Source organism: Mobula hypostoma, chromosome 6 (assembly GCF_963921235.1).
Source record: "Mobula hypostoma chromosome 6, sMobHyp1.1, whole genome shotgun sequence".
Taxonomy (NCBI): domain Eukaryota; kingdom Metazoa; phylum Chordata; class Chondrichthyes; order Myliobatiformes; family Myliobatidae; genus Mobula; species Mobula hypostoma.
In genome coordinates this window covers 126,285,873-126,312,720 of record NC_086102.1, presented here as the reverse complement: position 1 = coordinate 126,312,720, position 26,848 = coordinate 126,285,873, and the positions used below count along the sequence as shown (strand labels likewise).

General features: G+C 39.5%; 1 protein-coding gene across 1 annotated transcript in view; it reads right to left on the bottom strand.

The window, feature by feature from the left end:
* Nucleotides 1-11,745: 11,745 nt before the first annotated feature.
* creb1b (cAMP responsive element binding protein 1b) overlaps nt 11,746-26,848 on the bottom strand; it is a 116,642-nt gene continuing 101,539 nt past the window's right edge. Inside the window, exons 7-8 of the mRNA XM_063051621.1 lie at nt 17,706-17,862; nt 11,746-13,183 (exon numbers count right to left, since the gene is read on the bottom strand). Of these exons, the coding sequence (XP_062907691.1) occupies nt 13,039-13,183; nt 17,706-17,862 (302 nt within the window). The 3' untranslated portion in view covers nt 11,746-13,038. The remainder of the gene's footprint in view (nt 13,184-17,705; nt 17,863-26,848) is intronic.

Here is a 26,848-nt window from a genome sequence, read left to right as displayed (position 1 = left end):
ATATTAAAATGAAGAACAGTACTATGAGCACATAACCAGTGGGAAGTCAGTTAAGTTAGCACAGGCCAACAGTTGAACTAATGGTTCTGCAGTACACCAGGCCAAGTGCACAACTGTTTATCATCTGCATAGCTTTATCTCAGTTTAATCCTTTTCTTCATTTAATACGGGGGAATTGCGAATGGAACTTCTAGTTGCTGATAAGAATGTATTTTTCTGTGATTGTTCTCCCAAGCAGTTTGCCCGTGCAACTGGGAATGACTTTGTATTTTTGGAAAACTAAATCTGACATAGTTGCAGAAAGTGATATCCAAGACTAACAAACGAGCATTTGTTTTGGCCTCAGTAGTCTCTTCAAAAGTGTGTAAGGTTTATGACAGTAACAAACTTCACAAGTATACTATGTTACTAAAAATAATCTGAATTATCACAGCAGTGAAAGCATTCAGAAACCACAATGGACTTACTGTTAGCCAAGCACTAGAAGCTGTCCCCAGTTAACGAATGAGTTCCATTTCACAGGTGTTTGCAAGTCGATTTTGTCCATTAGTTAGAAAATACATTAAAACCACTCAAAATGGTAACTATATCCCCACAGTAATGCAACAAAAGGATTCAAAAGCACACAAGACTGATTAAAAAATACTAGAAGTGGAGAGAGGAAACTAATTTTGCCATTTGTTGGAACATATTGTATGTAAGTACACATGTTGGACTTTCAAATTTAATTATGAGAGCTCATTCATATGTAGGGGTATTCAAAAGCCAGGGTGGCCTGTATCATGAAGAGGAATCAATGCTGTACCATAGCCAACTCCCTCGAACAGCAATACAATGACATAACCAATACAAATTGGTTGGAGGGAGAAGAAGATGGTGGCGTGACGCAGCTTGCAGCGGCCACTCCGGTGAATGATATCTGTTATCTGTCAAGTAGGGTGCCATGCACAATCCTGATTTGATGGAGACAGATGTGAGAGCACGGAGGAACATCTGGTGAAACTTCTGAAATGCCCGTTTCGCTGCTGCTGCTACTGTGTGATCCAGAATCTCTGGAGGGGAAGGCCTTGAGTCCTCGGCTTTGCTTGTTGCTCGGCGGCCAGGGCCGGGTCGAAGCACTCGGCAGAGATGGTGCTCGGTGTCAGAGGCTCGAAGTTTTCAGACTGACTCGAGTCGGCTGCGGTTGGGATGCTTCCAATGCATCAGCAAGTTTGCGGTGCTTCCGTCTGCCTGAGATGATGGGGCTATCGGGACTTGAGACTTTTTTTTACCGTGCCCATGGTCTGCTCTTTATCAAGTTACAGTATTGCTTTGCACTGTTGTAGCTATATGTTATAATTATGTGGTTTTGTCAGTTTTAGTCTTGGTTTGTCCTGTGTTTCTGTGATATCTTTCTGGAGGAACATTGTATCATTTTTTAATTCATGCATTTCTAAATGACAATAAACGAGGACTGAGTGTCCTCATTATCTAAAAAAAAATAATAATAATGACCATTTCCCTCCATTGTATCTTGAATGCAAAGTCTTTCCATTTCAGCCTTACTGGTCATCTACAGGAATTCACAGCTTCCTTTATAGCAGATAGAACTCTAAATGGAGAGGTAAAAGTTAATGGTTTTCTGATGGGGTCGAGGGAGAAATGAACATGCAATAAATTATAGTAATCTAAGAATGATGAGGAACATGAGATTCAAGCACACTTTCAGATTCCTGAAAGTTGCAGGACTTGTCCATCCACCATAGTCATGGATCTTTCCATTCTTGAGTTCAATGCAAAGGTCATAATCTGGTCAAGATTCCAAACTGTGCACAGCCCTCCCTCCAGCAGAAGGGTTGAGCAAAAGCTCTTACATGGTCTCAGATATTGTGAACTTCAGAAAGGGTAAGGTGAAGGAACAGACACCAGTCCTCAGAGAGGGATCAGAAATGGAGAGAGTGAACAATTTCAAGTTTCTGGGTGTCAATACTTCTTAGGACCTAACCTGGACCCAACATATTGATGCAGCTATAAAGAAGACAAAACAGCAGCTATATTTCATGAGGAGTTTGAGGAAATTTGATATGTCACCAAAAACACTCACAAATTTCTACAGATGTAAGGTGGAACGCATTCTAACTGGCTGCATCAGTGTCTGGTATGGAGTGGGGTGGGGTAGGGTGGGTGGGGCTACTGCCCAGAACCGATCTAAGCTCTGCAGTTGTAAAATTAGCCAGCTCCATCATGGACACTAGCCTATACAGTATTCAGGTCATCTTCAAAGAGCAGTGCCTCAGAAAGGTGGTGTCCATCATTAAGGACCTCCATCACAGGACATGCCCTCTTCTCATTGCTACTATGAAGGAAGGAGGTACAGAAGCCTGAAATATATATACTGTAATTCAGTTTTCTTTATTATTATCATGTATTGCACTGTACTGCTGCCGCAAAGTGAACATATTTCATGACACATGCTGGTGATATTAAACCTGATTCTGATAGTTTTAGGGCAGAGCCCACGTGATCACATGGAAACGTGCAAACTTCACTAAGATAAGAATGGAGGACAAGAGTGAATCCAGTTCAAGTTCTGCAAGCTGTTGCCTCTGTGTTGCCCTTTCAGTTATATATGACAAATCTCTGTTGACTGAACCATAAAAAAAATTAGAGGAGACAATGCTAGAATGATATAGCCTGCTAATTGTATTATAGCTACCACCTTGTAGGTGGGGGAGGAATTTATCTGCCACCTGCCCTTGAAAACACTGGAGCCCCTCCAACATGACACATTGTAGATCGTCATGTGGAACTGCTTTCCAAAACGATAAAGTTCTGCTATTTTCATTTTTGATGCAAAGCTCATCGTGAAACTCCTTTTCAACCCTACAATGACTTGCTGCTCTAATATTCTTATACACAGGATGATTAAAATCCTAGCCTAGCCTTGTATATTTCCCTTAACCCACCATCAACTGATAGCTGCACATTTGGTCACATAGGCCCTAAACACCTCATTTCCCGAGTCCCTCTTGGCAAAAACATAACTCTTCTTTATATAACTATGAAGGCTCTCAGTCATCCAGGTCATTGTATATCAAGCAGTAGTAAGTCAAGGCAACTGGATTGTGTTGTCTAGATGATTCACAGTGAGTAGTTTTCCAGCTTATAAACTCTGTGAGTTGTTTAAAGGTACAGCAATAGAGGCTTCTTCTCAACAACACAGCAAGTCCAGCGCCTTGATTTACTACTGCTTGATGTAACTCTTCTTTATGTGCACTAAATCTTTTCATGCCAAGTTGTGAAATTGTGTTTGGTTAAGCACCTGTGAAACAATCGAGTGGTTTTATTTTAGAGGTGCTTAAAGTGAGTAGGATGTTGAGAAGCTTTCAGATCTGGCACTTTAGCTAATATTAGAAACGGAAGCCAAAACATTTTTTTAAAACAGGAAACAAGTTACATTGCCAGTTTCCTCTTCTGAGAGATTTTAGTACTGCCTTCACATTAAAAATCTATTGACAGCAGCATTTATTTATAAATTTAGAGTAATTTGTTGAAAAAAATAGTACCAAGTGACATATAAGTAAATCCATTCTAAAGTCAAGAATGGTTACTGTTCTTGTGTATTTTCACTGTTCTCAGATATGAGGGGCCATGGTAGTGTAACAGTTAGTGCAACACTGTTACAGCTCAGCATTAGAGTTCAAAGTTCAACTTGGACACCATCTGTAAGAAGTTTATACGTCCTTCTTGTGAGCGTGTGGGTTTTCTTTGGGTGTTCTCTTTTCCTCTCACATTCCAAAAATGTTAATTGGTTAGTAGGTTAACTGATCATTGTAAATTGTCCTAAGATTAGACTAGGGTTGAATAGGTGGGTTTCTGGGTAGTGTGTTTCGTTGGTCTGGAAGGGCGTGCTCCACGCTATATCACTAAATAAAATACAGTAAGTATTTGGGAATTAATCTTGCTCCAGGCTCTGCTTCCCCTCATCCTGTGGTGGACAAGCTTTGGTATTGTACAGCCAACTGTAAAAATACCACGGAAGTTTTAAAGCAGTGTAGGTACCTCGATGGTAGCAGAAGTGTAAAATTTAAAAGAAACAGGAATTCCCAGAAAACTCAAATTCTTGCCAAAGCCAAGCTTCTTCTCTATATAGTTTATTGATGCCAAAATAAAGTCCGGCTGTTTGGTTATTGAAAAGTTGTTTTTTTAAAGAATTCATGTCTTTAAAATGTCAATCTCTTTACAATATCTCCTACGGAACCTTTTGAGAATTCTTGGGATAATACTCATTTGCTTTTTCCAGGGTAAACTGAACTAAAACACGATTAAACTAAATTTCTGTGCCTTCATATTGAGATGCTACCATAGCTGCCTCTGAACATCTTATTGATCTTAAGTGAAATAGCTTTCATGCAGTCATATCTCAAATTGTCACCTGTTGAACATCACCATTCATGATTTGGCCTTGAAATAACTTTTATTTAGGAACAGTTGTATTTGCCTGCTGCATAATTGAAAGAATATTGCTGGTCACAGAAGAGGCAATTATTCAATGCTTTCATCTTTAATTCTATTCCCACCCAGTATGGGGAGGGTGAAGGACTCTTTAATCTTGTTGTTCTTAGTCTTCGAATTTTGGACTCTCAAACACTCCTGGATTTAATTGCAACATCACTGGCTGACAAGTAATTGGTCAGCAAGTCTCTAAGCCACGGATTCATTCTTTGCTACATTTCCACCTTCCTTCAAAACACTCCAGATTTTAACACTTTTAACCAAGCATCTCTGACAACTTTGCTTTAAAAATTAGGTAACACTTCTGTGAAGTGTCTTTGGATGTTTTTATTTGGTTAAAGATGGTATATCAAAATACCATCTGTGGTCAATAATGAACAGTGAATTTTCAGAATGCTAAATATTACCATTTAGACTGTTTTTCGTTAGAGTTGTCCACCTAACATGCTTCATACCTTTTTCTTTATCTTCTCTCTCTCATATCAACCATGAATCTTGGTTACAACTCCCCTGCCTTTCTCCCTTGTGTGAATATGCCAGAAAAGCTCACTGGAAGTCATTATTTCTTTATAATTTTCCCATCTATATTTGTTCCACTTTACCCTGCATGTTTCCTTGTCAATCCATTAGTTTGCCCTCCTTCAATTTAAAGTGGCTCCCTGTTTCTCCATTATTAATCCGACTATTATCCAATGCTTATTGCTTCCAATATATTATCTTAATTGGCCCACCTCTTACCCAGCACTGGACCAAAGTGTCCTCTGTACTATGTCGAAAGCGACCTGATCAAAGAATCCTTCTAAATATATTTCACAAACTCCTCCTCCCTATCACTACAATCAATCAACATTGGTGTAATTTAAATTCTTAACATTACCATTATACTCAAAGGAATGCTGAAGAACCTGAAAACTTCAAATGTAAGGGACTATAATCCCTTCTGGAATAAGGGACAGTGATGATAAACAAAGCAAAGATAGCTGAACAAAATGCAGTGTTCCAAAGCACACGAAGGCTTCCTTGCAAGTCAGTAACCAAGTAATCAAACTAGAGGGGAACACACAAAATTCTGGAGAAACTTAGCAGACCAGGCAGCATCTATGGAAATGAGTAAACAGTCAATGTTTCAGGCTGAGACTCTTCAGCAGTCCTGATGAAACATTTCGGCCCAAAACATCAACTGTTTACTTTTTTCCATAGTTGCCTCCTGGCCTGCTGAGTTCCTCCAGCATTTTGTGTGTGTTGCTTGGATCTCCAGCATCTGCGGATTATCTCGTTTTCAAACTAGAGGGGAGATGAGTTTTTAAAAAATATATACAATCTGAAATTATGAAAATTTAGAGTGCAAGGGAGTTTAATGGTATTTGCAATAAAAATAATCCATCTGGACTACAGGCAAAAAGCTGAAAAGTGAAATCAAGAGGATAAGTTTCAGTGGTGACACAGGTATGGGTGAATTAGCCACCCTCTGTGCTGTGCAATAAGATAATCCTCCTCCAAGGAAAAGCTAATAATTGTTCACCAAACTCATTATTATTTATTCTGATTTTACTCATCCCCCATCGCCACTACTGATTTTCTGTCTCTCAAGTCCCTGATTAAGCAAACTTGGACTTTCAAATACCCAATGTTGTGGTAAAGTGAGATAACATTGCTCGAGCTGTTCAGTATTTCTAGCCCTTTGTTTTATTTTAATTTCCTGTCCATACAGACTTCTACTCTTGAGTAAGATTAACTTTTACCTTCTGATATGTAACAGTTTACTTTTTAGCTGCAGGTGTCCAAAGTTCCTTTTGTTTTATTTTGACAATTATTAATGCTGTTTGAACTCTGGAATCAAAAATCATATACTGTAATGAGAAGTTAAAGAGGGGCTTTAGGAGAGTTAAACCAACTTGGAATTCTACAGGATAGTACATTTCAAATACAGATCTCCAGCCCAGAATAGCTATTACAAATTCAGAAACAAGCAAGATAGAGTGGCATGCAAAAGCTTGGGCACCCCTGGTCAAAATTTCTGTTACTGTGAATAGCTAAGTGAGTAAAAGATGACCTGATTTCCAAAAGGTATAAAGTTAAAGATGACACATTTCTTTCATATTTTAAGCAAGATTACTTTTTTATTTACAGTTTCAAAATAACAAAAAGGGAAAAGGGCCTGAAGCAAAAGTTTGGGTATCCTGCATGGTCAGTACTTAGTAACACCCCTTTTGGCAAGTACCACAGCTTGTAAACGCTTTCTGTAGCCAGCTAAGAGTCTTTCCATTCTTGTTTGGGGGATTTTTGCCCATTCTTCCTCGCAAAAGGCTTCTAATTCTGTGAGATTTTTGGGCCATCTTGCATGCACTACTCTTTTGTGGTCTATCCACAGATTTTCGATGATGTTTAGGTCCAGGGACTGTGAGGGGCATGGCAAAACCTTCAGCTTGTGCCTCTTGAGGTAGTCCATTGTGGATTTTGAGATGTGTTTAGGATCATTATCCAGTTGTAGAAGCCACCCTCTTTTCATCTTCAGCTTTTTTACAGATGGTGTGATGTTTCTTTCCAGGATTTGCTGGTATTTAATTGAATTCATTCTTCCCTCTACCAGTGAAATGTTCCCCGTGCCACCGGCTGCAACACAAACCCAAAGCATGATCGATCCACCCTCATGTTTAACAGTTGGAGAGGTGTTCTTTTCATGAAATTCTGCACCCTTTTTTCTCCAAACATACCTTTGCTCATTATGGCCAAAAAGTTCTATTTTAACTTCATCAGTCCACAGGACTTGTTTCCAAAATGCATCAGGCTTGTTTAGATGCTCCTTTGCAAACTTCTGACGCTGAATTTTGTGGTGAGGACGCAGGAAAGGTTTTCTTCTGATGACTCTTCCATGAAGGTCATATTTGTGCAGGTGTCGCTGCACAGTAGAACAGTGCACCACCACTCTAGAGTCTGTTAAATCTTCCTGAAGGTCTTTTGCAGTCAAACGGGTGTTTTGATTTGCCTTTCTAGCAAACCTACGAGCAGTTCTCTCGGAAAGTTTTCTTGGTCTTCCAGACCTCAACTTGACCTCCACCATTCCTGTTAATTGCCATTTCTTAATTACATTATGAACTGAGGAAACGGCTACCTGAAACGCTTTGCTATCTTCTTATAGCCTTCTCCTGCTTTGTGGTTATCATTTATTTTAATTTTCAGAGTGCTAGGCAGCTGCTTAGAGGAGCCCATGGCTGCTGGTTGTTGGAACGAGGTTTGAGGAGGGTGGTATTTATAAAGCTTTGAAATTTGCATCACCTGGCCTTTCCTAACAATGACTGTGAACAAGCCAGAGCCCTAACTAGCTAATTAAGGTCTGAAACCTTGGTAAAAGTTGTCTGTGAGCTCAAATCTCTTGCCCAAAAAGTGCCCAAACTTTTACATAGCGCTCCTTTCCTTTTTTCCCCCCACTCTAAAATTGAACAAAAGTAATACACTAATCTTGTTTAAAATGTTGAAAAGAATGTTTCATCTTTAACTTCATGACTTTTGGAGATCTGTTCATCTTCTACTCACTTAACTATTCACAGTAACAGAAATTTTGACCGGGGTGCCCAGACTTTTGCATGCCATTGTAGTTTTGAAAGGTCAATTTCCTTTATATGTTAGTTTTTCCCCCATTTTTAAAGAATTATTTTTGGAAATGGATTTAAAAGGATCATACAGCAGAGTCAGAAGGCATTTGGCTTCTGATGCCTGACAGCTCTTCAAAGTGCCATCCAATTAATGCCACACCTGGGTCCTTTACCTTTCTAAATTTTATTTAATTCCCTTTTCAAAGTTCTTGTTAAATTTGCTTCCACAGCCCTATTTAGGAAACACACTAGAGATAATAACTGACTGTGTAAAAGTGATATTGTTGGAGGTGTAACAGTCTGCAATGATGACCCATTTCCAGAAACATACTCATTTCAACTCTCATCTCAATTTATCTACTGCTGGAATACCAAGATTTTGCTATTTCCAGATTTAAATATTCCAATACACATCTGGCCACTTTCTTCCTATCCATAAACCTTGAGCTCTGCTTATCTATTTCTACCATAAATCCCTTTGCACTGGTCAACCCTGGACTCACTGACTGCCACTTTCAACAACTCCTTTTAAGATTCTGATTTTTGGTTACAGATTCTTACAGGGGTAAACTCCATTCCACCTCCAACTTCTCCAGTCCTATAAACCATAGGTGGTCATAGCTTTTCTCCAGGGATACCCTCTCATACATCCCCAGTTTGAATGGTTCCTTTTTGGTGGCTTAACCAGGATCGTAAGCCCTGAAATTCCATTCCTATATCACTTTCTCTTTTATAAGGAAGGAAGGGCACGTGGCCAAGTGGTTAAGGCTTTCGTCTAGTTATCTCAAGGTCGCTAGTTTGAGCCTCAGCTGTGGCAGCCTGTTTGTGCCCTTGAGCAAGGCACTTAATCACCCGTTTGCTCTAGTCTGTGCGAGGTGTGGCGCCCCACACAGACTTCCAATCTGCGCCTTGTAAGGCATGAAAATGCCCGACACAGGCCTCTCATGGTCTGAGTCGATGTTCCTCTCTTCTGAGATTCATCTTAAAATGTTTGTTTATGCTTTTGTCCATCTATCTAGATATCTACTAACTGGCTGTATTATTCCACTTGGTCTCTGAATTCTATTTTTAACAGTTAATATTGTTAAAAAATAAACCATCATATTTAAATGCAATGCTGACACTACCATTCAGTGAGATTAAATCAAGGCACCAGAATTCACTGTTCTACTCCAAGAGGATCATCCTGACTAATATGATCTTTGATTAAACTCAAAATAAATATCAAGTTATTATCATACTGCTGTTGTAACTAATTTGAGCTTTAGCTGCTATATTGCTTAAACTACAACATGACTGTATTTTAAAAGTAGTTGATTAACACTTAAGTGACTTGGCCTGAGATGACAGTCTCTTACTCTGATTTAGATAAGCCGCTGATACAAGATGAAGATCAATTTTTGTGCTTGGCTTTGTTGGAGTGATTAGTATGTTAACTAAAATACACTGTTGTAAACTTTGACTCTTGGTATGTGCATGGGAGAAAGGGAGGAAAAGGGGGCAGAGGAGGCAGGTTGTTATGATGCAGAAATTAGGTTCAATGGAGCCACTGAGTCATGGATCTGCACCAATGAATTTTAAAGAACGTTCAATACTTCACACCAGCTAGTGTTAAAGACGGCAAAGGTAATTGCTCACACATGGATTGGCTTCTGAGAAGAGATTAAGAAGTTCCTTGTGTGAGGTATTGAGTTTAATATGCACTATTCCAAACCTGTTAAGAAGATAACCCCCAACCATGTCTTCTTGACATTACTCTGTCTCTTCACTTCTTTCTCTATCACTGAATTGCTCCAAAATGTATCGGCTGTATTTCAGCAACTAATATTTTCAGAATGCTGTGGATTCAGGAGATCCAAGGGAAAATGATGAGCTAAGAATGAAAAATAGTATGCAGCAGTGCCACTTTCAGATGATAAATGAAATCAATACATTTGTTACCCTCTTAAAGATGCATTCCCAATATCCTGTCAATACACAACCATCAAGATCAATGCCCAAACTTAAATGTTTTGCAGAAGTCAGTCACAAGCGACTTCTTCAGCTCCACGGTTCCGTCTTTATTCTTGAATCTTAAGGTCATGTGCTAACGTCCCACTACATAACACACACACTAAACTGACACTTCATTGCCATACTGTTATAATACTTTGTTGCCAGATATAATTTCTTTCAACTAACGTATTAAACAGAGGTTCAATCAGGATAGCAAATAAAAGATGCCATGGCATTATTTAAAAAGGGATTTCTCACTAAGGAACTCATCCCTTTATCTATAGTCCCAATATAATTTATCTGTTCATTATCATTTTTCAGCAGGTTGGCTACAAAATTTTTCATGTAAAACAATGATTATACTTCAGCACAGTACTTCATTTACTGCATAAAGCACTTAGGTCATTGCTCAAAGGACATGATATTATATACATGCATGCTTAATCTTTTATCTTTTTCCCTTTGCAATTTTCTTTTGGAACAGTTTAAATATTCTACACTAAAGTAGTTTGAACATTTCCAAGTCATGTAGTGGGTAACAATAAACCTAACTATACCAAGACTGACTGCTCAGTGTTAAGTTTATGGTGGACTTTGTCCTTAGTCAAAGCTACTCCTTTTTACATGGCAGAATTGCATAATTAGAACATGCTAACATCATGCCCAGTAGCAAGACATTGATGAACTGCTTATGACAAAGACGTCATGCCCGCTCAGAACACTTAATTTTGTATGGACTGCTGCACAAGTCTTTTCATTCAATACCCTGCATTGCATGGTTTATCCCATTTGTACATCACTTTCAGGAGAAAAACCAGACAGAGGTCCATGAGCCAGTCTGCAGAGTGTCAGAAGTGGAGCGGGGTAGGAACTTTAAATTCCCAGGTGTTATGATTTTAGAGGACCTGTCCTGGATCCAGCACGTAAGTGTAATTGTGAAGAAGGCACGGCAGCACCTCTACTTCCTTAGGCGTCTACGGAGATTCAGCATGACATCTAAAATGTTGACAAAGTTCTATATATGTGTAGTAGAGAGTATATTGACTGGCTGCATCACAGTCTAGTATGGAAACACCAATGCCTTTGAACCGAAAATCCTCCAGAAGATCGTTGATTTGGCCCAGTACATCATGGGTAAAGCCCTCCCAACTATTGAGCACATTCACATGAAACGCTGTCATCAGAAAGCAGCATCCATCATCAGAGACCCCCCCCCCGCCCACCTCATACTCTCTTCTCACTGCTGCCATTAGGTAGAAGGTACTAGAGCCTCAGGGCTTGCACCACCACGTTCAAGAACAGTTACTACCCCTCAACCATCAGGCTCTTGAATAGAAAGGGACAACTACACTCACTTGCCCCTCCTTGAAATGTTCCTACAACCAATGATCTCACCCTAAGGACTCTTTATCTCATTGTCTTATGTTCTCTTTACTTATTGCTATTTATTTATAGTTGTATTTGCACAGTTTGTTGTCTCCTGCACTCTGGTTGATCTTCCATTGATCCTGTTACAGTTACTATTCTATAGATTTGCTGACTATGCCCACAGGAAAATCAATCTCAGGGTTGTATATGGTGACATATAAGTACAGTATTTTGATAATAAAATTCTACTTTGAACTTTGAACCTTTAAAAAGGAATATTTGAAGAAGCACGTCGCTCTTTTAAAACTTGCACTGGACTAATTTATTTTACGGAGTGGGGAAAAGATGCTGAATCTTAGATTAACAGAACAGCATTGCTCTCCATACAGAGTGCGTCCACGGATTTGCATATGTCCTTGGTCTAATTTTAGTTTCCTTTTCCCTTGCAGAATTCACACTGCTTATAGAAATATATATACAGTATAAAAATGTAAAGTGTTACTAATACAGTGCAAAGGCATTCAACAAGGTGACCAGTTTTACAATAATTATACTTTCCCACCCTGCTCAAAATAAACAGCTCGTTCCACCCACATCACCATGGGTATTGCTTTACAGTATTAATTGGTTTTATGATTTGATCCATCACATACTTCTTCACTGAATGATAAATACAAAACTAGCATTCCTTCTAGCCTCACCTTCCTTTGGCCATAAGTTCAGTCAGTTCAATTTCATTGACAGAAAAATCTGGCTTGATCACAACACCATTTAAAGAGAAAGAGAAAAGAAGAGAAATATCTATAATAGATACATAATGCAAACCAACAACTCTTAAAATCCTTACTAAGTTTTAAAAATAAAAGTAGACTAATTGAAACGGCAGGTAAGCAAAGCAGTTAAGGCGCTTGACGTTCACTACTCTCTGGTTAAAAAGGAGTTTCAGCCTCAGCGTGGGCTTACCAAATTGTTTGGTGTGGTTTTATACTGTTGCTGGGCTGCAATCAAGTATTCTACAAGTGGCACAGTTGAGTAAGGGGACAGTATAGTCATCTGTTCTGCCTCATAAGTGTGCATCTTGAATAACATTGGCCTGCAGGTGCTTCAAAGACAAGGCCATGGCTGAAGATGCAAGATAATACTTTGCCTGAAGGTATGATTGCAAAACACTGTGCTCAGATCAACAAGGAGAAGGAAAATATAAAGTGGTATGGTCGGGTAAATTATCACACTAAACTAAAATTTTGCTTGTGTTTTTTTTCCTGGTCACACTAGACAATAATTTTTTGTACCAATAAGTTAGTCTTTATATAAAATTGTTCATGTGGAAAAAAAAAACCAATTGTCCAAACCAGGCTCCAGGTTGTTTTGAGTTCCGAACAAGATAGATTAGACCAGGTTGATCCTGCGATCCAATACGCAATTCCTGGTGCATGGGCATGCAGCTGCCTGAACTGCATCCATGCAGTTTTGCTTTTTTTCCTCCCGTGCAGGAGAGAAATTAGAAAAGGTAGCAGAGTCGCCCAGCTCATGCCTATAGTCTTTTGGGGCAAGTCTGTTTCTCAGTCACAAGAATGACAGGGGCGTGCTAGTCAGATTTATGGCAGTACAGGTCTTTGAGTGCCTTGAGTTCTTCAATAAGCGTCTTGTTCTGATTTTCCAGCACAGCAACCCGGTTTTCCAAACATTTCACATACTCCTTTTTCTTACGACGACACTCCCTTGCTGCTTCCCTGAAATGGGGAAAGCGAAAATATTAGAAGATGCCATCAGTCCTCACAAGCAACTCCTTTATCTCACCTTAAAGCAAAGATGCATGCTGTCACAACTCCTGCATCCAATACTCTCTCCCAACACCTCTATCCAAAAGTTCTCTATCTTTTTTCAACTCTGGTTTCTTGTACATTTCAATCAACCATTACTGCCAGGCCTTCACCTCTAATTTCACTCCTTAATTATCAACCTCATCATTTCCTTTCAACTCTTCCGCAAAATCTGTAATTTTCACCCAAATTGCTCATAACCTTGTGTGGCTAATATGGATTATTGTTAAAATACTTTTCCTGTGAAATGTCTTGGGAAATCTTGAACCACATGGCTGTTTAGTTAGAACGTGTTTAACGGCCATCTATATTTTTATCCATACCTGAATGAAACACCCTTTTAACCCAAGAAATGCAGATTTACCACTTGGCAAATCGAAGGCTATACAGAGAATTGGTGGTGGGGGAGGGGGAAGCTACTTCTGCATCATTCTTTTTCTTCCCAAGGTTTAAAGAAAGCAGCAAACCCCGATGAGTAAACTCAACATCAATGGCAAATTGTCGGTATCACGTCAATGATTAGCATCATCGAAAAAACATTCTGAGTGTCAGCATAAAATCATTTAGAAAGGCACAGTTTCAACAAGGATGACCAGCATGGCTTTGATATGGGTTAAAACGAATCACTAAGTGCAATGTATTTGATGTTACCACACATGGATTACAAAAGGAACTTCTTAATTATCCAAATGCTAAAATGATCAGAAAAGTAAATGTGAATGAAATCCAATACAAAACTGACTTAATACCAGAAAGTCATGTGGTCAACAGCAGTTGCACTGATTAAAAAACAGTATACAATACTAGATCTTTTAACTTACATTGTAGATCACTGATGATCTGGACATAAAAAATTGCATTTAAATTTGAAGATGGGGTGGCACAGCTAACAAGGATGATGTCTTACTTCATCATCTACCTGGATTCAATCATGACTTAAGGGTCTGTCTGTGTGAGATCTGCATATTCTCTCTGTGATAGCACAGAATTTCTCCAGTTGTCCTGGTTTCCTCCCATATTTCAGGGACTTGTTAATGGGCCAGTGTTAATTGTCCTCACTGCATAGCTGTGTGAAGAATCTGCCGGGAGTTGGTGGGAATCTGGACAGAATAAAAGCATGATTACTGCAGGATTAGCACAAATGGGTACGTGACAATGGTTGCAGATTCAGTGACTGAAGGATCCATTTCCGTGCTGTTTTGACTATGATATAAAATTAACGGTGTTGTGGCTTTGAGGAAGAAAATTAGTCTGCATGAAGCTATCTACTGACTGGTTAGAGGTTTTATACAAAAAACACTTAATGGGATTCCACCCAGAAGTATAATAATGTATTTGGAGAGGACGAAAAGATGGAATGGAATATAACAAAGAGGATAGTGAGTGAAAAAGGAGGAGATCTTGGAATGCATGTTTGCAGATTTGTGTGGGCAGAAAGACAGCTGAATATGGTAATTACAGAGACGTAGTCTTTTTTTTGCTTTCTTTCTGACTGATGAATAGAATGTAAAAGTGGAAGTGATGAAGGAACTTGCGACAACATTAAAGATTGTGTGCTTGTTTATTTATTGAAATACAATGTGGATAGGCATTGCTGCCCAGCAACACCTTGATTTAACCCACGGGACAATTTATGGACAATTTACAATGACCAATTAACCAACCAGTACATCTTTGGGCTGTGCAAGGAAACCACAGGGAGAATGTGCAAACTTCTTATAAGCAGCGGCAGGAATTGAACCTGGGTCGCCTGTGCTGTAAAACACTGTGCTAACCACTATGCTACCGTGCCACCCTATACTGGTCATGGATCACAATAAAAGAGTACAGGGGGTGGCATAGCAGCAAACATAACACTTACAGCACCGGCAACCTGGGTTCAATTCCCACCGCTGTCTATAAGGAGTCTGTATGTTCTCCAAGTGGGTTTCCTCTGGGTGCGCCAGTTTCCTCCCACATTCCAAAGAAGTATAGATTAGTAGGTTAATTAGTCACATGGGTGTAATTGGGCACCATGGACTCATGGGGTTAGGAGAGCCCATTACTGTGCTGTATCTCTAAATGAGTCAGAGGAGATCTACAAGAGTATTAACTGGCTAGAGCATTTGAGTTAGAAGAATTTGTCTAGGCAAGGCTGTTTTATTTAGAATATCAGCAGCCATGGGGAAATTTAATTGGGGTATATACAATTATTTGTGCTCAAGATAGATTCAACAGGAAGGACCCTTCCATATTGAAATATTTCCTTAAAATATAGTATGTTCATCCCATCAAGTCAATGGCAGCTCTCAGAGCATATCCCATTACCTATAAATTGATCCCATAATCTATATTCTCTCCACATTCCCACAAATACACTAGCCACCTACACTAAGGGCAATTTACACTGGTCAATTATCAATCAGCACATCTTTCAAATGTGGAAAGAAATCAGACCACATGGGGAAAAGCCCAAATAATTGCAAAGGCTTTTGGTCAAGACGGTGACCAGATGCAACAGCTCTTGAGGTAGAGGCTCAAATTTCATAATTTTTCAGAGATGATTTTCAGAGCACTGCAGGGAGTGAGGGATCAGGTTCAGGCTTATTTTCATCTGATTGTACATATATACTGTACAACCAAATGAAACAATGTTCCTCTGGACCATGTTGTACCCAACAAAACATGTATCTCACACTGCACATAAACAAAATTATTCCTCGACTTCCTAACTGGAAGACTACAATCTGTGCGGATTGGTGATAAAATCTCCTCCTCGCTGACGATCAACACTGGTGCACCGTAGGGGTGTGTGCTTCACCCACTGCTCTACTCTCTATATACCCATGACGGTGTGGCTAGGCATAACTCAAATGCTATCTATAAATTTGCTGATGATACAACCATTGTCGGTAGAATCTCAGTTGGTGACGAGAGGGCCTACAGGAGCCAACTAGTAGACTGGTGTCACAGCAACAACCTGGTACTCAACATCAGTAAGACAAAAGAACCGATTGTGGACTTCAGGAAGGGCAAGACAATAGGAAGACATACCAATCCTCATAGAGGGATCAGAAGTGGAGAGAGGGAGCAGTTTCAAGTTCCTGGGTGTCAAGATGTCTGAGGATCTAACCTGGTCCCAACATATTGATGCAGTTATAAAGAAGGCAAGACAGCGACTGTACTTCATTCGGAGTTTGAAGAGATTTGGTATGTCAACAAATACACTCAAATAGACTCACTGTCTGGTATGGAGGGGCTACTGCACAGGACCGAAAGAACCTGCAGAAGGTTGTAAATCTAATCAGCTCCATCTTGGGTACTAACCTACAGAGTACCCACGACATCTTCAGTGAGTGGTGTCTCAGAAATGCAGCTTCCATTATTAAGGACCCCCAGCAACCAGGGCATGCCCTTTTTTCACTGTTACCATCAGATAGGAGGTACAGAAGCCTGAAGGCACATACTCAATGATTCAGGAACAGCTTCTTCCCCTCTGCCATCCGATTCCTAACCTTTGGACACCACCTCACTTTTTAAATATACTGTATATTATTTGTTTTTGCACAATTTTAGGTATACTGCAATTTTTTTTTTCTATATTATGTATTGCATTGAACTGCTGCTGCTAAGTTAACAAATTTCACGACACACGCTGGTGATAATAAACCTGATTCTGATTCAAAATGCATGTGAAGTATGTAGCACAGGTAAGCAGTACAGTAAACATCTCGTTGTCCGAGTGACGAGACTTTGGTGGTGGCGAGGTATTCACTTGTCTCACAGCCTGAGGGAAGAAGCTTTACCCAGTCTGGCAGTCCTAGTCCTGATGCTTCTGTATCTCCTTCCTAATGGTAGTGGGTCAAAGAGATTGTGGGATGGGTGGTAGGGATCCTCAACAATGCTTTGGGCATTTTGTCTGCAAAAGTCCAGGTAAATGTCACAAATGGCGGGGGAAGGAGACCTTGGTGTTCCTCTTGTTGGTTTTTGCTATATTCTGGAGGGTCTAGCAGTCCAACACCCTGCAGACTGTGGATATGCTATGTTGGTGCCAGAAAGTGTTGTGACACCAGTGGGCTGCCCTCAGTTTCTGTTGTTGTTCACGCAAATGAGCATTTCACTGCATATGTGATAAATAAATAAATATCAATCTCAGGAAATACAAGCTCAACACACACACCAGTAGATCAGGACTGAACTTGGGTCACTGGAATTGGGATGCCAGAGGTATGTTTTTTTTTTACAGTAGTGGGTGAGTGGAACACGTTGCCAGTGGTTGTGAAAGAGGCTGATACATTAGGGTAATTTAAGAGACACTTAGATAGGTACATCGATAAAAGAAAAATGAAGGACTATATGGGAGGGAAGTACCAGACTGATCTTGCAGTAGGTTAAAAGGTCGGCACAACATCATGGATCAAAGGATCTATACCGTTCTATGTTCTAAAACTACCTGTTTTTCATGAGGCGGATTTCTCGTTTGCGAGTGGTTTCCTCAGCGTTCTGTGGCTGATTCTGAAGTACAGGGGATGATGCCATTACCATTCCTGGACCAGTAGTGGAGTTTGGAGTGGTACGGATTTGATAGGTCTGGACATCTCCAGTGGCACCTGAGAAAAAATATGGAAAAAAGGCAAGAAATAAAATATCAATTTTGCTATTTGAACTCATCAAAGAATTATCTTTGTCCATATAAACGTTCTGCAGAAATTAAATTATAACAAAATGTACTTGCTTAATTGTTTTACATTAACTTTAATTTCGTTAACTTTGCTTAACCAGAAAATTGCAATCCTGCAAATAATTAAGCAGGATAGCCTTTTCATGCCACTTACTAATTGCAAACAGATTTCTTTAGATTTTAAAATTAAACACTGCAAAGCTACAAATATGTGCCAAGTGATGAAAGGTGAAATTTTCCTTGAATACTGAATGCTTCATCTTCATTAATTTTAGTTGACACTGAAGTCTGTAATGAACTTGTTCATGTGGCATAAGCAGCATGTAGTACTAAAGGCAAGAACAGTAATCTTGGTCCTGAGACTAAATATTAATCCCATTAATTAACAGCACTTTCATGTTAAAGCACCATTAATAAATTTCGCGATGCAAGATAGATTTTCTTGTACTTTTAACCAACTTCACCATGAACTGTTGTTATACAGCCAGCAACAAAATACTGCTATCACTACCCCATCTAGAGACTATGTTCCCATTGATATCTTACTCAAAGTTTATTTCTTCCCCATGATACACCTCCTGTGTTTTTAGTGCCCTCCCCACTATTACTGCCCTCTCATAAAACACCCTGAAAACACTTCTCAGGGGTTTCACAAATGGCAGAACTTTGCCCCCACGCTAATCCATTTATATTTTTAAATGACCTTATTTATGAATATGGAGAATTACACTTTTTAAACTTCAGCTGAATCCATTATGTAAAAAGAAGCATGGGCTGCATTAATCTTATCTTTCACCGGTGAAGATTCAAGATTGTTTGTCATTTCCATTACACAAGCGTAAAGGAGAACAAAATAATCCTAACTCCAGATCTGATGCAGCACAAAAAACACAGCAAGATAAAGAACATAATAAAAAGTACAGAATAAATATAAATACAGTTGCAAGAAAAAGTTTGTGAACCTTTTGCAATTACCTGGTTTTCTGAATTAATTACTCATAAAATGTGGTCTGATCTTCATCTAAGTCAAACACAAACACAATCTGCCTAAACTAATAATGCACAAACAATTTGTTACGCACCAGCAGCAATAGATATGAAATTGAGTCGGGTTTTTATAAATAAACAACAAAATTTATTAACCTCTACTCAAAAACACAGAAAAGTAAACAAACGACTAACTTAAACGGAAGTTAACAGTGTTATGTGTCTTTAGTTATCAAACAGTAGAACTTACAAGACAATTCTTAACAGATCTTACTCAAACACAGTCTTAAGGTGGTAGTTCAGAGTCCGAGTGATTTATGAAATCAGTGACAGGAGAGACTTCCTGAACCAGTGATGAAGAAAAGATGAAACTGCTGACGCAGATCCCAGCTGAGAAATGTCTTGTCTGAAGAGGTCACGAAGAATAAGATTTCTCACAGTAACTGACTTTTCACCGGAGGTAGTCACCACATAACACCCAAGACCATGCAGGGATTAACCAAAAGTGTGTGACACAGTACCCGTATGGACCATACCAAATGTCAATCACAGAACGCAGTTGATATCTTGGGTTTGTACGAAGCTGGCAAATTCTTCACTCTTGCTCTCTCTCCTTCCACGATTACGTAACCCACCAACTGTGACTCCCCAACAAAAACAACTACGCAACAAACTGCGGTCTCCCCTTTTATACTGGTTGTAACATGCCATCACATGACATCACCTCTCTATCACAACAATTACATAATGCCAATTATCACGAGATAATTACATCATGCTCACGAGATACTCACGGGACAGGTAACACCTCTCCTCAAGAAAAGAAAATTTTGATCTTTCAAGAGCAAAATTTTTACTACAATTTACAAACTAGACAAACGTATAAAGTTTATAAAATGCACAATACACATACAGTTATCATACAGTACTAATATAACATATGGCAGGAGTGTATACAAATATCAACATTCCACTCCATTAAAAAAAATTACATTGCAAGTTCAACATCTGGACAGACAGTCGGCAATTACATTACCTTTGCCTTTAACATGAGTTATTAAGACATCATATTCTTGTAAAATCAAACTTTGTTGTTTAATTGGGGTTTGATTTGTCTTCTTAATCATTTTTCTTAACCAAGCCCAGACTTACAACGTGATCAAGATAGGTCACAGGAGCATGGCCAAATTCACTCTAGCTAAGTTAATGGTAAGGTTGGCTTTTGAAAGCCTTTCAAACAGCTTTTCCACTGCAGAGATATGTGCTTCCCAAGTGTAATTTCCTGTGACTAAATCAATATAGGCATCTGTATGTTTTAACGCTTGAATTACAGAATTAATCATTCTCTGGAAGGTTCCTGGAGCATTCTTCATTCCAAATGGCAGAACATTGTATTCATATAACCCAGATGGCGTTACAAATGCAGAAATTTCTCCACCTTTATCCGTCAAGGGAACACACCAATATCCTTTTAACAGGTCGATCTTTGTAAGAAACTTAACTTTTCCAACCTTATCCACACAATCATCTACCCTAGGGATTGGATATGAATCAGTTTTGTTACAGCATTCTCCTTTCTGTAATCAGTACAAAATCGAATACTACCATCTGGTTTAGGCACCATGACACAAGGTGAACTCCAATCTGAAGTAGAAGGTCTAATAATATCATTTTCTAACATATATTCTATTTCTTGTTCAGCAATTCTACATTTTTCCATGTCCATTCGATATGGATGTTGCTTTATGGGTTTGGCGTTTCCAACATCTACATCATGTGAGGCTACTGTGGTTCTTTTTGGAGCGTCCGGAAATAAATCCTTAAATTTCATAATTAACAGCTTCATTTGCTGCTGCTGTTGTGGCTGTAGATGAGCCAATTTCTCATCAATATTTTTTAAAATTGTCAAATTTGTTAGTCTGGCGGAAATAATGTTCGGTTTAAAATAAGCCTCAGATGGATCAGCTACTAAGTTCCCAGGGAGATCAGACTCATTGTCATTGACGACAACAGTCATAGCAACGGACTGTTTTTCATAATATGGTTTTATCATATTTACATGTCAAAGCTGCGTTGGCCTTCTTTGATCTGGTGTTTTTACCACATAGTCCACATTATTAACTTTAGATATAATCTCGTAAGGACCATGAAATTTAGCTTGCAAAGGGTTCGTTTGTACAGGGAAAAGAACCAACACCTTATCTCCCAGCTTAAACGACCTCGTTCTAGCTTCTTTGTCATACCAAGTTTTCATTCTTTCTTGAGCAGATTTTAAATTTTCCCTTGCTAAACTGCAAGCTTTTTGCAACCTTTCCTTAAATTTCAAGACATAATCCAGCAGAAGTAGTAATTCTTTATTAACGCACTGTTCTTGTAACAATGCCAAAGGTCCTCGGACTCTGTTTCCAAACGCAAGTTCAAAGGGGACACCTGCACAGACTCCCTGACTGCAAACAAAAGCAAATGACCTCCCTCATCCCAATCCTTCTCATTTTCAACAGAAGACGTCCTAATCATGGTTTTGAGGGTAGAATGGAACCTTTCTAAGGCCCCCTGTGATTCTGGATGGTACGCAGACGATATAATCTGTTTGGCTCCCAGGTTATAAACTACCTGCTGGAATAACCCAGACATAAAATTACTTCCTTGATCAGACTGGATTTCTTTAGGCAACCCAAATAAAGTAAAGAACTTTTTGAGAGCCTTCGTCACAGTTTTGGCTTTTATATTCCTGAGGGGTATTGCTTCTGGAAACCTAGATGCTGTACACATGATGGTCAGCAAATATTGATGTCCAGCTTTAGTTTTTGGGAATGGGCCAACACAATCTACAATAACTTTAGAAAACGGTTCACCAAATGCAGGAATAGGTTGCAAAGGGGCCACTGGGTTGACTTGATTAGGTTGACCCACAACCTGACAAATGTGACAAGTTTGGCAAAATGTCGCCACATCTTTCCTCATACCAGGCCAGAAGAAGTGTTTCATAACTTTGTTCACAGTTTTCTTCACACTTTGATGGCCACTTAAGGGCATACTATGAGCCAAAGTTAAAATTTCATTCCTATAGACTTTAGGAACGACTACCTGGTGAACAACCGCCCAATCCTCATTTGCAGGAATCTCAGGTGGGCTCCACTTCCTCATTAACACTCCACTCTTGAAATAATACCCTACTGGCACCTTCTCAATCTCGTTATCTGGGAGAGCATTCTCTCTCAAGGTGGCAATCTCAGGATCTCTGCTCTGCTCCGCTATAATCTCCTTCCTAGACAGAGACCAAGTCTTTATGGTCGGACTCACTACAAGGATCTTCATCAAACAAGGAAGGTACAAAGTTACTGACAATTCATCAGAATCTGAATCCCGACTTGAGCTGTCATGGGTAGTAGACCCAGGCTGCACAGAACCATCTGCCCTGGCAGACTTTTTGACTATAGCTCGGGTTACTGCACAGGAGGGATACATGTTAGGATCCATCTTTGGATCATCAATGATTGGCTTAGTTGTCAGCTGCACTGCAGGAACAACTTTTCCATCTGCTAGGTCATTCCCTAACAATAAAGAAACACCATCCACCGGTAAACTGGGTCGTAGCCCAATTTTAACAGGTCCTGAAACTATCCCTGACTTTAAAATTACCTTGTGCAGAGGTACAAGCGTAAGGTTGCCTTCAATACCTCATATAAGATTTACTTCAATAGTGTCAGTCTCATCACTAAACTCTAGAACACCATCTAACATAAGTGACTGAGAAGCCCCAGTATCCCGAAGAATTTTTATTGGTACTTGAGTAGACCCTTCATTCATGGAAACATCCCTCTGACATAAAATGATTGAATCCCTTCCTAACTTGGTCAGACCTTGGCAGAGCTTCTTTTGAATGTCCTGAACCCTGCGGGTTTTTGGGTGCTTCAAAGTGTTGGACACAGGCATCTGGAACTGCCTCCTTTTCCTTCTTCTTCAGACGAATATAGTTAGCCATAACATGACCAGATTTCCTACAATAGTGACAAATAGGACCAAAATGTTTTTCCTTCACTTGCTTTCCTTCATCCTTACCTTTATCACTAGCTTCCGCTTTAATTTCCGGTTTACCCTGACTATCTATGCTACTCTTTTGGAAAGTCTTACTCGGAGTAAACTTACTCTTCTGGGTGAGAGCAAACTCATCTGCTAATTTAGCAGACTCTGGCAACGTGGCAGGATCCTTTTCATCCAAATATGCCTTATTGCCATTAGGGATGCACCTTTTAAATTCCTCTATTAAAACCAACTCTTTCAAGTTGTCATACTCTCCATCCACATATTTAGAGGTGCATCAGCGCTCAAAACACACAGATTTGTCATTGGCAAATTCCACATGTCTGGTTCACAGATTTCTTCAGACTTCTAAATCTCTGCCTATAAGCTTCTGGAACCAATTCATAAGCTTCAAGTATAACCTGCTTCACAGTATCGTAATCAGCTGCCTGTTCACTGGTTAAGGCCGTATAAACCTGTTGTGCTTTACCTTTAAATACACTTTGTAAAAGGACAAGCCAGCCCTTTTTCTGCCACTATGAACTCTGAGCAACCTTCTCAAAATGCTGGAAGTATTTATCAACATCTGCCTCATTAAATGGAGGAACCAATTTAACTTCCTGACTAACAACAAACGGTACAACAGAGTCTCCTGCTAGACCTCTTTGCTTCAATTTCTGTATCTTTTCTAGCTCAAACACCCCTTTGTCTTTCGGCTTCTTCCCTCTGTCTGTCTGCTTCTCTAGCATCTTACTGCCTCTGTTTTTCTCTGTCCCCAGCCTCAATTTTAAGCTTCTCTAATGCTATTTGTTCTAGCTGTAACCGGATCACATCTTTCCTTCCAGGAAATTTCTCTAAAACCTCTTCTTCAAACACTTTCATAGCTATATAATGCTCAGCTATTTTCCTCTGAATCTCTGGCTTTGTAGTAGCCATCATTATCCCTGTAAGCTTCAGTTCCTTAGCAATTTCCAGCACCGCACCCTTTTTCGCTTTTTCTAATACCGCAGGGGTTAGTGATTCCAGAAAGCTCCCCACATCCATTGCTGCTGATTACCACACACAAACCAATCAAACAAAAGGAATCGGGTATGTCCCTTATCCTCAATCAGATCGACAATTAAACAATCAATAAGCTCCATATTTGCTCATATCCAGGACGAGCCCCCAATTTTTGTTACGCACCAGCAGCAATAGATATGAAATTGAGTTGGGTTTTTATAAATAAACAACAAAATTTATTAACCTCTACTCAAAAACATAGAAAAGTAAACAAACGACTAACTTAAACGGAAGTTAACAGTGTTATGTGTCTTTAGTTATCAAACAGTCGAACTTAGACAATTCTTAATAGATCTTTGGTGGTAGTTCAAAGAGTCCAAGTGACTTATGAAATAAGTGACAGGAGAGACTTTCTGAACCAGCAATTGAGAAAGGACAAAACTGCTAACGCAGATCCCAGCCGAGAAACGCCTTGTCCGAAGAGATCACAAGAATAAGATTTCTCACAGTAACTGACCTTTTGCCAGAGGTAGTCACTACACAACACCCAAGACCATGTAGGGATTAACCAAAAGTGTGTGCCACAATACCCGTATGGACCATATCAAATGTCAATCACAGAACGCCGTTGATTTCTTGGGTTCGTACGAAGTTGGCAAATTCTTCACTGTCATTCTCTTTCCTTCCACGATTACGTAACCACCGACTGTGACTCCCCAACAAAAACAACTACACAACAAATTGCGGTCTCCCCTTTTATACTGGTTGGAACATGCCATCACATGACATCACCCCTCTATCACAAAAATTACATCATGCCAATATCACGAGACACTTACATCATGCTTACGAGACACTCATGGAACAGGTAACACAATCGTACTTCTTTTTGTCAATAATGACCATGCCACTTAATCACAATCTAGGTTCAAAAAATACGTGAACCCCTGAGGGCAATGGCTTCTACTGAAGCTAGAGTCAGGTGTTCCAATCAATGAGATAAGGTTGTAGAAGTTGTAGAAGTGCCCTGCCCTATAAAAAAACACACACACAAAGTCAGGTTGCTGACAGAACCTGTTCTTCTCAAAAAAGAATTGTTAATGTGCACCATGACTTGATCAAAACAATTTCCTCTGAGGACCAGAACTGTTGAGATTCACGAAGCTGAAAAATGCAGCAAAAGTATTTGACTTTGACAAGACTTGTTCATCAGTCCACAATAAGAGAAATTGTCTACAAATATGGAAATTCAGAGGTTGCTACTCTCCTTAGGAGTGGGCATCCTGTAAAGATCACACCAAGAAGACAACATGCAATGCTGAAGAAGGTGAAGAAGAACCAAGGGTAACAGCAAAAGATCTGAGAAATCTCTAGAACTTGCTCAAGTCTCTATTCATGTGTTCACTATAGGAAAAACACTGAACAAGAATGGTGTTCATGGAAGGACAACACGAAAGAAACCACTGCTCTCAAAAAAAACCACTGCTGCATGTCTCAGGTTTGCAAAAGACTGCCTAGATGTTTCACAACACTTCTGGGACAACGTGCTATGGACATAAAGAGACAGAAGTTGAACTTTCTGGCAGAGGTGCACACCACTATGTTTGGAGCCAAAACCTCATCCAACTCATGGTGGAAGGAGCATCATAGTTTGGGACAACTTTGCTGCCTCAGGATTTGGACAGCTGGCAGTCATTGAGGGAACAACGAATTCAAAATTGCACTAAGACATTTTACAGGAGAATGTTAAGGTAGCAGTCCATCACCTGAATCTTCATAGCAGTTGGATGTTGCAACAAGACAATGATCCAAAACACAAGAGTAAATCAATAATACAGTAGTTTAAAAAGAAGAAAGTTTGTGGTTTGGAATGACCAAGACAGAGTCCAGACCTTAACCCAATTGAGATGCTGTGGTATGACCTGAAAAGTGCTGCTCAGGCAAGGTATCTTAGAAATATTGATGAACTGAAAATTTCGTGTGGAGGAATAGCCTAAAATTCCACCTCACCGTTGTGCAAGTCTGATCAGCAGCTAAAAGAAATGTTTGATGGAGTTTACTACTGCTAAACAAGTTTCTACCAATTTTTAAATACAAGGGTTCACAAACTTTTTTGAACCTGGACTGTGATTGTTTAAATGGTGTATTCAGTATTGATGAGAAGCAGTACAACTTTTGTGCATTATTTGTCTAGACAGATTGGGGTTGTCTATTATTGTGACTTAGGTGAAGATCAGACCACATTTTATGAGTAATCAATGCAGAAAAACAGGTAATTGCAACGAGTGCACAAACTTTTTCTTGCAACTATATGTAAGATAGCTTATACACATAGATTGATTACATGTCCAAAAAGTGACACTAGGCGCAGGAGTGCCTGTACATAAGGTGACAGACAGGAAATGATGATTGGGGTGTGGTGGTTGGGGGTATGGAGTGGTGGGTTAGTGGGTGGAGGTGTTGATCAGCCTTACTCCTCGGGGAAAATAAATGTTTTTGAGCCTGGTGGTCCTGGTGAGGATGCTACAAAACCTCCTCCCTGATGGAGGTGGGACAAACAGTCCATGGGTGGGTGTGATCCTTCATGATGCTAAATGTTTTGCAGGATTGTGGATCTATCCAGGAGGATGATCCCGAGGCCCTGCTCCCATAATATGCTGATGGTCTTTTAGCAGCTCAGGCTTAAAGGGCCCTTTTTTAAAGTTTCTCAAGGTCTCTGATCAGCTGATACATTTAAAAACAGATTGAGTAGATTTATATCATTTAAAAAGTCTAAATCTATTTAAACAATCATTATTTTTAATATTCGAAAACAAAAGGGAAAAAACTTCCCACTTCCACTAACGTTGGAAATCCCATTTTTCAGGCAAGAGCAAGATACACAAGTATCTGGCCTTGAGTCC